We start from the raw sequence: 13867 nt of genomic DNA, 5'->3' as shown, positions 1-13867 counted from the left end.
GTATAAGCAAAACCCAGGTGATTATTGTATGTATGCCAAAGAGTCAAGAAGTGACAAGGTAATCAAAATCATATGGGATGGTGATTTCATTATTGATGACTACCAAACAATTGTGTTTAAATGTGAAATGTGTAAGACAGAGTTCACATGTGTAAGACAGAGTTCACATTGTTCTGTTTATCTTGGTGTACATTACAGCAAACTGAGTATAAGTGGGGGTGTTGAGAAAGTTAGATTGTATCCTCATTTTATGTAATGCTGTAATACTGAACTGATCTGGCAACCTAGCCACGACGGGACATCACGTGACTTGACAGCGATAAAAGCCAGTTTGTGGGTATATGTTTTGGACTTCTCGTACGACGGTGAACGCAGCGGTTGCTGTCTGTGCTTCGGCAAATAAATATCCTACTTGTATGATCTAAACAAGAGGACCTTCTCGACTCTTTATTCTCCCAAATGCATCGCGAAAGCGCTGAAGATCTCAACAATTTTGTCTGTGGTTTTATTTATGTCCCCGTTTTATGATTGTAAAGTGTCCTTGAGAGCTTTGAAATGTGCTCATAAATAAAAGGTATTATTATTCGTAGTAGTAGTTTATTATTATTATTATTATTATTATTATTATTATTATTATTATTATCATCACTTTATACATATAACTTTGCTGCTGTGAAATGTAAATTTCTCCATTGTGAGACTAATAAAGGCAAATCCAATCCAATCATCATCACGTTGGCCACACAATGCGGATTGCACAAATCTAATTTGTTCGTATGCTATCGCTTTAAGGAGGCGGGGCGCCTAAATCACGTTCAAAATTATCGCGAGAATCGTCACCGGGGTCCTAAAACCAGTACTAGGCTGCATGTTGTATGTCATAGCCAGCCAGAGCATATTTTTACTCGTACCAGGTTGGTAAACTGAACACATGTGTCACATTGTATGACTGACATGAAATGGTTTAGCGTAAATCTTAGCACCACCATGAAAGTACACGTGTCTGGTTATATTTCCAGCTTTACTGCATACCACGCTGAAGCTGCTAACAAATGCTAGCAGTAGTTGAATCATACCATGCCGTGTCCTGAAAAGTCATTTTGGCTGCAATGTTTTATTTTTGTGTAGTAATTATGTATATTTCCAAGCTCAAACTGGGATGTTGTCGGTTTATTTCCGAAACGCCCTTTTATGTGATTATTTACTCGACCCTAACTCGAGACCATATTAGCTTCGGTTGGCACACGGAAGTTGCCAACGCACCACAGTGCCACTAACGTCACACGCTTGCAAAATGTTGAAGAACGCGGTTCTTGCAGTTGTCTTACAATTACTTCTTACAGACTGCATACACGAACGTTGAATAACGTTCTGGCTGTGGTAAAATCGCATTTTAATTCGAACACAACTTGCCATTCCCATGCCAACGAGTAGGAATGGAACAAGTGCGGACTTGAGTTGAGTGTGGTGAAAGCCTGTGGTTGTGCCAACCAACTGTTCTTTCTACACACAGCCAACGCATCTCTTATTCTTATTCTCTTATACATTAAGGATACTGGTCCTTGGTTTTAAGTACTGGTAATATAGAGTAATTGCAAAAACATGTGTTTTGCATTTACGAGATAAAAAAATCCTGAGTTTTTACCCTCCCAATGTCTTCTCTATAGCATTCAATTGTTGCTGTCTTGGCCATTAAAAAATGGCCCCAAAGAGGAAGTTGGACGTGATTGAAGAGGTGAAATACACAAAGAAAGTCAAAGGTAATTTCCCTTTCAATTCAATCAGACATGAAGTAACTAATCACATCATGTGGTGATTGGTATGTCTTTCCGGAACCAAAAGTGGATGGCTACCTAATTTCAATAAACTCGTCGCGCAGATTGTGAGTGTGAATGTTGTTTTGTTTGTGTGCCTCCCCTGACTGTCTGGCAACCAGTTGAGGACATATCCCACCTGCTGCCCAAAGACAGCTGGACTAGGCTTTAGCACGCCATGACCCTTGTGAGGATAAACTACTAGGCCCCGATTGATATTTTTTTTTGTGCCAGGGTTACATCAGTTATGAATAATGCCATTGGTCAACTCTATTTAAAAGATGCTCTTATAACAATTCAGAGTATGGGCTCAATTAAAATCAAGAACATTATAGTTCCAAAGTACAGTAAAGTCTCGTTATATCGATATCGGTTATATCGATAGTACTGCTTATTACGATACTATTTCTATGAACGCAAGGAGAAAATTTACATGCCGCAGGATCGGATATATCGATAGTCCGGTTATATCGATATTTTTTCTGACTCCCGAGAGTATCGATATAACGAGACTTTACTGTAGTTAGTATTGTGACCTAAAATGAATACTGTCAACTGATTTATCAATGGATTTGTACCAGTCTACCACAGGAGTCATTGTAAAGAGCCGGGACACGTTCTCGTGCTGGGCCAGGGCGATGTTGGACAGCTGGGTTTAGGAGAGGATGTCATGCAGAGAAAGAAGCCAGCTCTGTTGTCCCTTCCTGAGAAAATCGTGCAGGTGATCGCTGGAGGCATGCATACCGTGTGCCTCAGCGACACAGGCGTGGTAAGTCAGCAATATGCCTATTCAAAGGCAGCCATAATGACACTTGACAGACCTGTTGAACAAAAGACCCAATCTCAAGGAACACTTTTAATATTAGCAAATATATTTTTCTTAGGTTTACACTTTTGGCTGCAATGATGAAAGGGCCCTTGGTCGAGACACGAAAGAAGTTGGCTCAGAGACGACCCCGGGCAAGGTGGCGCTTGAGGAGAAAGTGGTCCAGGTGTCGGCGGGAGACAGTCACACAGCTGCACTCACGGAAGAAGGACACGTATTTGTATGGGGAACCTTCAGGGTCAGTTGTCTCACTTTTACCTCCCTGTTGAAATTGGTTCAATGTGTATACAGACGCTCCCCACCTTAGGAACCAGATACGTTCAGAGCGGTCGTTCGTAAGGTGAATTTGTTCGTAAGTTCCTTCAGTGCTATGTTTTGTATGGAATGTATGTTTAAGTCAAACACTGAACGGAAAAGTAAAAAAATATACGCTCTAACAGTGGTAAAATAAATTCACACCTACTGTAGTACGACGACATATATCTTTGGGTCTTTAGTAAGCCATTACTGGATAAAATTACTTTTTGTTATGCATCATGCCCACATGCACTACACAGCCAATCGTAAGCGAGCTCAGGCGCTGATCGGTCAGCCTTTCTGTCTGTCGCGGAAACATCCAGCCCTTAAAACCTCCAATGTGTTTGTGTGCGTGCGTGTACGTGAAGCATAGTACGCATCAATTGCAAGCGAGCTCGGCCGGAAAAAGGCATGCAATACAAAATCTAACTCACAGCATCTCTGTCCGAACATACTGGCAAAAATGTTCATAAGTACCATTATTCGTAACTCGAATGTTCGGAAATTGGTGGCCATGTGTAGCGTGACGAGATACGTCTTCGTGGTTTTTTTTTTTTTTTTTTGTATGACACAAGAGACTATTAAATATAAGCAAAATTGAGAAAGGGTAAAAAAAAAAGTACAGACACTCCCCTACTTATGAACATTCGTGTTACGAACAACGGTACATACGAACATTTTTGCCGGTATGTGGAACAGTTTCAATGTCCTGAGTGCAAAGTTCCTCTTTGATCGTGACGTGCCCAGGATTGCACCATTTGTCGTTCACAAACACAATTCCCCTTCCTTGCTTCTTGCCGCCCGCACAAACGAATTGGTAGCCCTCCAACTCAGTGTGTGTGCTTCCGGAGTGATCCCCAACAGCCGTGCTTCCGTGAGGAGGAGCAAAGTGGTTTCACGGTACTCCATCTGTTTGGGTAATTCGCCATACAAACATCTCTAAACATCGAGCTGTAATCTTTGTTTACATTTTGAACTTCCTGATACGTCATATCCTGCCTTCCCTTACATGATGTCGCATTTACATTATGTCACATCCTTTCGCGTCACACACTGCGCGCCGTATAAAATGCTCTCCCTTCTAGTTCGTCTCTCTCTCTATCGCCATGCTCTCTCCTTAAGCCGACACCGCGATGCCTCCGCTCTCTCCAAGATTAAACCGACTTTCTGTTCTACACCTGGCTCCCTGATGATTTAACCATCCTCTTCCATCAACACCCGTCGAAGCAATGAACCAAGGGCAAACAATCAAAATAATCCAACACCATCTGATGTTGCGTTCACGCTGCTAACTCGTCCATCTTGACAGACGGGAGGAGACGTCGGTATCTTCTCCTTGTGCGGCGGTCCTTTCCAGCCCGACAGCCCCGTTTTCTCCTCTTCAGCTCGTCGGGGATGTCTGTTTTGCCGGCCGCTAGCCTGATATTAGCTCGCCATGCTAGCAGCTGGTCTCGACTGTAAACAATTGGATCGCATGTGCGAGTGGTTTCCCTGTTCACAGGAGTCACAAAAAAATAAATAAATAAAATAACGGAGATGAGCAGAAATAAAGATGCCCAACTCCTCCCCGTAGTTTTCCGGGACAAAAATACACAAAACACGATCGGACAAATACATAAACAAAATAGTAGAACGGAAAGGGACTCAAACAGGGTTAGGAGCTGCTGTAGAGGCAGCCGCGCCGGGGGACGCCATGACGTAATACTACTGCGAGACTAATAAAGGCAAATCCAATCCAATACTCCACCATGCGGCTTATTTTTTATTATATTATCGAGTTCATACATACTCTATTTGTATAGAGCATATACAGGTACTTTATTAAATGTTTATTTTTTTCAGTACAAACCAGGTTACTTATACAAGTCTAAAACATACATATATAAACCTTAAACATATCTAAAGAAGCCTGAACCATACATTCCATACAAAATATAGCACTGAAGCAACTTACGAACAAATTCACCTCACGAACGACCGTTGGGAACGTTTCTCGTTTGTAAGTTGGGAGCGTCTGTATATTCATTTAGATGTAACTATGAAACATGACTAGAGTGGGACCGACTGTGTGGGTTAAGAATCAGAATCCAAACTAGGGCGCGGAAAATCCTACTGGACCCTTCGCGCCCTGCCCACCACCTTTTCCAGCTACTCCCCTCAGGCAGGCGCTACCGATCCATGCGCACCAAATCCAGCAGACATTTAAACAGCTTCTTCCCCCAAGCCATTAACTCTTTGAACAGTAGCCCAAATGGAACTGTATAGTGCCTCTTGCAATTTTTTGATGATACTAGTGCAGTGTGTTTGACCGGAAACAAAGTCCTTGTGTTCTACATACTTGGCAATAAAGATGATTCTGATGACTAGAGTGAGACCGACTGTAATGGTTAAGTTAAACATCAACGCCTCTTCTACTTGCAAAGGTGGGGGAGGGGCCCAATTGTCACATTCCTCCATGTTATTTGTAGGGTAAGATTTATTTGAGCCAAACCCTATCACCCCAAGCTGTCAAAAAACAAACAAACAAGTTTTGTGTTGGTAAGTCTAGTCTGCCACGTCTTACTGTTGTCAGTTTGTCTTTCATCTTTTGCAACCGCTTAGTTGATTCCGCTCGGACATCACACGCACATGCGTACTTGCACACCCCAATAACGCCATGCAATCGCTTATCCCCTCTGGGATTATTTAATACATGTCGCAATTAAAACATTTGAAGAGCAGGAGACATATATTCATCAAGTTAAAGTAGAATTTCCCGACCCGGTTGAATGTCACCGGGCTATTTCTATGCCTTTGGGCCTAACGTTTGTCGCTGATATATATATATATATATATATATATATATATATATATATATATATATATATATATATATATATATATATATATATATATATATATATATATATATATATATTTTGTTTTTAGTCATTGTATTTTCATTACAACAGTACTCAGTGGCACACTTGTAATTACATCTCAATTATCTCTGCCGACTTTTGAGTATCCCCACTCCCTTTATTAAGACCGAAGCAAATTTCCCCAAAGTAACCTCACTTACAAGCTTGTACACAGTACACGGCCTGAGAAGTGTTTAACTCATTCACTGTTCAATTGTTTTTTCTTTTCCACAAGGGGTCAGCATTTCCCTTTTTTCCATGTTAGTGCTTTGTTAAAGCTTCAGCCTTTGTTAAAATGCTATACAAATCAATATGTATGTATTGTATTGTATTTTGTACAGCGGCCCCCATTTCAAGCTCATATAACACCAGACCCATATTGTTTAGGAATTAACTTTTTTTTTCTGATGAAAGAAGAGATACTAAGGTTTCTAACGCTGTATTGAATGTTCATGTAGTCCTACAACTCATTATTCCGTGGGTCCTGGAATTTGAGTGACAATGACAAAAACCCTGGCACTGGTGTGCACACATTTTTGCACATGTCTGGCAGTGAATGAGTTAATTGACATTCGTGTGTCCAGTCAGAATGGTCGATCCACATGTATACAAATATGAAGGATTCAATCAATGTTGTGGGGGTTTTCTGTGTAGAGGCTTGATTTGTTGTTCTTGTGTCACGATGCACCATGAAAGTTACTGCCGAGCTGGTTGCGCAGTGGTTATGAGAGGTTTCATCATCAATATTGCTACTTTCTCCACAGGATAGTAACGGCGTGATCGGTCTCCTGGATGCTTTTGAAACAACTGATCTTCCAACTCAAGTCCCCTTGGCAGAAACTGTTGTGAAAGTTGCATCAGGTAGCAACGCATCATGTGACCATTAGATCCGTTGTTTACATTTGAGTGGTAGCAAAAAGGTTGATCCAATTTGTATTTTTGAAGTTGATGGCCTCGTCTTCTAACAGGCAATGACCATCTTGTCATGGTGACCATGGAGGGAAATCTGTACACGTCAGGCACTGCTGAGCAGGGGCAGCTCGGAAGGGTGCCTGAGCAATTCTCAAATAGGGGTGGAAGGAAAGGTCTTGGTGAGAAGCAAAACTCCGCCACTGTCGTCATATTTGTCACGTATGTCCCATGTGCAATACGTGTTGAGTCCTTGTTTCTGTGTGTGTAGATCGTCTTCTGGTGCCTCAAATGGTCAAAGTCAAAGGGAAAATTCACTTCATCGATGCCTTCTGTGGGGCCTACTTTACATTTGCTTTGTCCAAAGACGGTCACGTGTACGGTTTCGGCCTCTCCAACTATCACCAATTGGGTAAGTGGGCCACTGTTTTCATAGGCTGCACTTCTTCAACAGATCAATCCACATTTTCACTTTTTGATCCGAAATCATCGACATAATATCATTGCTTGTTCATATAAGGTATGATGAATAAAAAGACCACAACCGCTTTATTAGAGGTCAGAATTCTTATTGAATCTTTGTTTTTTTTTTTTTTAATTCATTGCCATTCCAGAATTTATCAGTGAATTAAAAGGTGTGACGTAGAGCGCCATTCCCGAAATTGTTCGGGTTTAGTTTTTTTCTTGCGGTGGTGCCGATAAAGTGCTGGTCATGTTTTTTCCCCTTCCACGAAGGGGCAGCATTTGCCTTTTGTCCATGTTCGCGCTTTGTTCCAGCTTGAGCTGTTGTTAAAGTGCTATATAAATCAATGGTCGGTTTCAAGGTCAGATAACTCCAGACCCATGTAACTTAAAGGACAACCGACGTCTCCAGACAAGTTGTGTCCATAATTTGTAAAAGGGCTTCAAATGATTTCTACTGAGCGTATTTTAATAAGATTCCACCCCATATTTTACGTTTTAAGACTTGTGCTGAATATTCCGGAAATCTTGTTTTTGCGTTGGTGACGAGTTTGTACATCCCATTACAAATAAGGTAAATCGTTTTAATCCGTTCCAACACCCTGAATGTTTACCTTTTTAGTACAGTATTTTATACATTATTTTTATGCATGAAATTGCACATTAAAATGCTGAGCAACACATAAAAAGCAATGTATATCTCCGAAAATGTTAAGCAAAATGGCAAAGACATAAATAACATAAACATAAATGTAACCCAGGCTAATTGTACGTTTGTAAAGAAAAGAATTATGAATAGGATTTTTTACCTTTGTTGTGGTCAGCAGAAGGCGCAGGTGGACGGAGGAAGGAAATTTATTGTTTGGAAGTAGAGTCCCATTCCATAAAAACTTCGGGGAGCTCTTCTGTCTGAGGGGTGCTCACACGTTCAAATCTCTTTGCTATGGATGACTCGACTACAGGATGTTCTTTTCTCTTAAAATATCTATCCAATGACACTTGCTCTAGCACCCATAGCCACATCACTAGATTTCACAGCCTCCTTATTCTTTAATATCGTACTGATCGTAGATTTCGCCATGCTGTATTCCCTACCAGGGATGCTCAATACGTCGATCGTGATCGACCAATCGATCTCCATGTTACTATTGGTAGATCGCAAGACAAGGTGATGTGACATTGTCAGGAACTGACGCTTAACAAATCAAGTGGAGTTCTTTTGAAAAAAACTCGACATCAGCCATCCCTTTATTTGATTGATACACCGGAGAATCAATCAAATGACATCTCATTGAGAGACTCACTGCGAGGTTAAACAACGCCCCTTTCGTTGCGAAGTGAACAAGGATGTCGTTAGTTACATCCTAATTTTTCGCTCGGTTTTTCCCCTTAAACGTAAGAGTATAAAAAAGTGGAAGAGCTGGACCAAGTAAGAAGAAAAAACGTATCACTTTCATACGGAATGAGAGGATGACTTTTTTTCACGATGACGTTTTCAAGTGCGGTTGTCTCGTCTGCCCGTTATCAGAGTGACCTCAGGTAATGGCAAACAATTGACATAATTATGTTGTGTTGTGCAACATATGCGAATATACATCAACATCAATTGCAATAATCTTCACTATATTTCTCAATAAATATAATGAGTAGATCATTTTGACTTGGTCATTTCAAAAGTAGCTCCCTAGCTGAAAAAAGTGTGAGCACCCCTGCCCGAGCCAGATCAGACACTCGCACACCTCCTTCATATTTTGCTATTATTTCTTTCTTAAATGCAATAGTTGTACGCACTACTTTTCTTTTTTAACTTGTAGCAGCACTTACTTTCTTTGGAGGCATGATTAGGGGCTAAAACTCTTCGTACACCTGTATTAAACGCGAGAGCAAAGCGCAGCACGTCCGCAAGCGACAACAGTTGGTCACGAAGAGAGCGATACACCCGTACGCCGCTCAGCATCCCACCCTCGCGTACGCACTCATGCGCCGTACCGGCGTTCGAAATCTGATTGTTGTTCGAACTACAAAGCAAGAATTTCTCGAATATTTTGTTCGGACTCCGATTTGTTCGAACTGTGAGTCGTTCGAAAACCGAGGTTCCACTGTACTTTGGTCTGAAACCCTCGTGTTGCACCCAAAAGCCGCCAAAAGAGGGCGTCCAAGCTCCATGGAAGGAATTTATCAGCCTGTGGAAACTGGCTGATTCATTCCTTACACAGAGCTCTGCCGTCATCTTCTGCATATTCTGTGACTCCACACGTCAGTCTTGAGCCATTAAAACGGAACGGCACATTTTTGAATGAGTTAAAGGATTCTACAACTGTGCCTTCCTCAAATAAAAGCAATTTCAAAGCTGCACTAAAGAGCAGCTCTCATCTTTTAGCCAAATGTCACACTTTTTAATCTGAATCATCTTTTTCGGCTAACTATATCGAACATGCCAGGAGTTTGTCTCTGGTATTAAGGGCTACACTGGTATCATCATAAAGTAGTGAATGAATTCATAATGAAAGTCAATTATCACTCGTGGAAATTTTTGTGATGTGCCGATTTGGTATTGGTATTCAGTGTTTCGGACCTTGTAAATCAGGGGTGTCAAACCCATTTCTTGTCGCGGACCACTTTGTAGTTACGGTTTCCTCTCTGTGACCGTTATGAATTTGGGGAAACCATTCGAATTTTTCATCTCCTCCACATATTAAATACACTGTAGAGCACACAACAAATTAATGAATAGGTAGTTTTCAAACATGTCGTCAAAAATGATGCCTTATTGTGGTTTACATGGGACAATTTGGAATGTTGGTTCGGACTTGAGCAAGCATCATGGCGCTTAACATGCTTGATTTGCTTTCGTGGGTCGAATAAAATGATGTGGTGGGCGAGATTTAGCCCCCCGGCCTTGACTTTGAGACGTGTGGTGTAGTCACATAATAGTCACGCTGTAAAACATAATTTACCGTATTTTCCGGTATATAGGGCGCCTTGATTTTCTTCAAAAGATGACCCTGCGCCTTATATGCAGGTGCGCCTTATATGTGATGTAATATTGAGCGACAATAGATCTTGCTACTACTGTTAGCAGCTACCGACTCCATTTCCCCCTGTAGAAGAAGTAGCGTGTAACCCCAGCCTCTACTGTAGAGCCTTATAATGTGGTGTGCCTTATAAAGTGATACCTTATCTTACAAACTTAATCTGTTTTCTGAAAGTGTAAGGCGAAAAGTTTGTCTGCCAAACATTTATTTCCGATAAGAAATCATTAAAAATTAGAATAATCTGTTCCCAGGTCCCCATGAGACATAATTGTCTACTAAATAAGCCTTTAAATGACACAAAATATATAATATTTTATGTATAATAAATGTGCTATTGCGTTTTAATTCAATAAATAAACTACTGTACAATAAAGTCATTTTATTTACCTTTGTGATGGTCGTTGATGTAGTTGCCTCTTGATGATATCTGAGTGAAGTTGCCATGCTTTCTCGGCGATAATACCCTCACTCACACTGTCTACTGCTAGCTGCTTTTCATTAATCTAAATCAACAGAAGTTTTTCAACCTCTTCTATTGTCTGAGACCGTTGCTTAGACAACAGAGAAACACCCATAGCCACACGTAGCAATGGTCGACTTAGCGTACTGGAACGCTAAGTCACACAAACGCACACCTCATTCGTGTTTTTCGATTATCTCCTTCTGCTTGACCGTAATTTTCTTTTGTGTCCTCTTCGGCTTAACAGTAGCCTGTGGTGGGGTCTTTTTCGGTCCAATAAAAGCAAAAGTTTCGATAGCAAACCATGTCTGCACTCAAAGGGGGTGTGGGAAACTAGTCCGCCAGCCACCGTGGCGCTGTTCGACTGTGCGGTTTGGTGTTCATCCGCCGAAAACTAGTCCGCCAGCCACCGTATGGTTTGGTTGGTCCGCCGAAAACTAGTTCGTATGCCAAGACTATATTCTCAAAAATGTAATGTTCGTAAGGCGAAAAGTTTGTGCGCTAAAGCGTTTGCAAGTTAAGTATCACTATATTTGATTTTTTTCCCCATTTATTAGGGGTGCGCCTTATACTCCGGTGTGCCGGTTGTATATGGAAAAAGGTCGAAAATACACCATTCATTGCCTTATAATGCGCCGGATAATATACTTATACATACCTTATTCAGCGGAAAATCCGGTATTCTCTTTGATTATGGTTTTTACACAACTCTGATCTGGCAACCCTTAGCACATTCCTGATAGGAACAAAGGGGCATGGTAATGTGACTAATTGACACTCTTTGGTTTTATTCTCACCCCCATCTAGGCACAAAAAGCACAAAGATGCATTTTGTCCCTCTCAAACTGAGCTCCTTCAAAAATTCAACCTCGACTTGGGTCGATTTTTCTGGAGGACAGCACCACACTGTCTGCCTGGATTCTGAAGGTAAACTGAAGGATGATTTCAAGTCGCTGTTTTGTTTTGGGCAAAGCTCAGTTTAGCACCCCCAAGCCTCCCCCTACCTCTCAACAGGAAAGGTGTACAGCCTGGGCAGAGCAGAGTATGGACGCCTTGGCCTTGGTGAAGAGGTTACGGAGAAAAGTGAGCCCACAATCGTCAATGGCATTGAAGCAGCCAGTGGCGTGACGTGTGGGGCATCTGTCAGTTTTGCCGTCACCAAAGAAGGTGAGAAACTCTATCCCAAAAGTGGCAAGCGCCACCCAACTCTTCAAATGCAGTTTGGACCGCATTCCTCGCTTTCATGTTTGCTTTGAAATGCCTAACGTTGGCTGCACCTCTTCCAGGCTGCGCATATGCTTGGGGAATGGGCACCAATTTGCAACTTGGCACCGGGGAGGAAGAAGATGAGTGGAGCCCCGTGAAAATGACTGGCAAGCAGCTGGAAAACTGTACAGTCTTGATGGTGTCCAGTGGGGGGCAGCACACCGTCCTTTTGGTCAAAGACAAAGAGGAAAGCTGATGAGCCTCCTGCAGGCATGTCGCCATGCTTCAGCTGTTTTCACTGTGACAAAAAATCGTGGGTGGCGGTGGTGGAGGATGATCATTGATGTCTTATTGTGGCGCCGTGGTGCTTGAGTGGAAGGGGTTGAAGGGGTCAGCTTAAATGACGACATGGTGGTAGAATTTTTCAATATGTTCTGATGAAAGACATCTATTTTTTAAAAAACCCTATTCTTTAGATTCCCTTTGCTGGGTTAACAATAAAAAGGCAATATGGCTTTGAGCTTGCGTGAGATTTAACTAAGTGTGTACATAAGAGCCTTTTTAATTAGTTAATGCCCAGGCTAGACATTTTAAGAATATTTTTTCCCCTCCTTTTTTTAAATCGCAATCATATCACAGCGTTTGGTCCAGACAGGACACTTAGCTTAATTGAGCTTGTCAAACTGCTGTCCAGAGAAAATACTCCAATGTTTTCATTATAATCGGGTCGCTGTATTGCAATTTCCTACTGTTGTAGTCTGAGAATAAATGGAATCATTTTACAAATGTTTTTATAATCCTTTTGCTTGTTACATTGCATTTATTATCTGTGGTGACCGGAGCACCTTAGGTGGGGTGATTATTAAGATTTTTTTTAACCATTCTCTGCATCCTCAATGCGAATGTGACACCTCTTATCCAAGGTCTTTACCTCCTCCATGGTGTTCCAGTTCCACAAACTGCCGCCAAGATTGGATTGGATTGGATTTGCCTTTATTAGTCTCACAGTGAAGAAATTTAAATTTCACAGCAGCAAAGTTATGAAAGAAATGAAAGTAGAAAAGCAAAACATAGGAGCTGCTGGAAAAGCAGCCACTCTCGCGGCGCCGTCTTGAAGTCAAAAGAACAAAAAAAAAACAAGATAAATGCAAGCATCCCTTGATGAGTTTTGCACAATGCTGTCCCTCCATTTCAAACAATGAGGCTCAAAGTGCAGTACATTGTGAATTTGAAAATGTGTTTCTTGATTACTGTCTGTTTGGCCTTACTTGTTCTGTTGGGCAGATGGTGTGACACGTGTACCGCAGATAATTACGACTGATCTCATGTCATCACCTCAAAAATCGGCCACTGAGGTACGTGCCAACGCTCTGCAGTGCCAAGAGTCATGTGACCCCTCTTTGACACACTCGTCATTGTGACCAGCCTGTTAGTTACATGAAATCCCTGGTGAAGTTTATGGAATTCATAGAAGATGATAATTGAAATGTTTTTGTTGGAAGAAATAAGCAAACGACAAGTGTGACATGAGTTTTCAATTCAAAATGCCAACCATCTGGACTTGAACACTTGGAAAAAAGGAGTACTGGAAGAATACAATCTGCATCAGACAAATCATGACAAAAAAAACTACCATGTATAGTAATGTGTGTTTAGCCAAAAAAAAACAACAACCTTTATTAAGGCGTTTTTAGCCCGAAAAAGATGACCATGTGTAAGGAAATAGTTTTTTTTTTGCCAACCTTTTTTTAGCCAAAAAATGACCATGTTTAGTAATCCCCCCCCCCCTCCCAAAAAAAAAAATTACCATGTATAGAACTGGTCGGGAACCTTTTTGACTAAGAGAGCCATTAAAGTGAAATATTTAGAAATATTTTTCTGTGAGAGCCACACAAAAGCACGCACACACACACACACACACAATATTTTGGGTGGTTGTTTCAAGCGGCCGGGACGTG

General features: G+C 41.4%; 1 protein-coding gene across 2 annotated transcripts; it reads left to right on the top strand.

Annotated features, from left to right (window-relative positions):
* The first annotated feature begins 827 nt into the window (after positions 1–827).
* Positions 828–13624, top strand: rcc1 (regulator of chromosome condensation 1). Of its 2 annotated transcripts, XM_088998524.1 has the most exons (11): positions 828–914; positions 1668–1760; positions 2396–2583; positions 2699–2878; positions 6602–6698; positions 6806–6928; positions 7018–7158; positions 11511–11630; positions 11718–11870; positions 11990–12179; positions 13194–13624. In XM_088998524.1, exons 2-10 carry the CDS (start codon positions 1700–1702, stop codon positions 12163–12165), a joined length of 1239 nt encoding a protein of 412 aa, XP_088854650.1. In that variant the 5' UTR covers positions 828–914; positions 1668–1699; the 3' UTR covers positions 12166–12179; positions 13194–13624. The 2 variants fall into 2 exon arrangements, with proteins under 2 accessions (XP_088854650.1, XP_088854649.1); XM_088998523.1 differs by lacking the exon at positions 13194–13624 and having other exon boundaries at positions 11990–12807.
* Positions 13625–13867: the final 243 nt, after the last annotated feature.

This window comes from Hippocampus bargibanti, linkage group LG06 (assembly GCF_051943395.1).
Source record: "Hippocampus bargibanti isolate YZ-2025 linkage group LG06, ASM5194339v1, whole genome shotgun sequence".
Taxonomy (NCBI): Eukaryota; Metazoa; Chordata; class Actinopteri; order Syngnathiformes; family Syngnathidae; genus Hippocampus; species Hippocampus bargibanti.
This window is presented reverse-complemented; position numbering and strand designations above follow the sequence as displayed.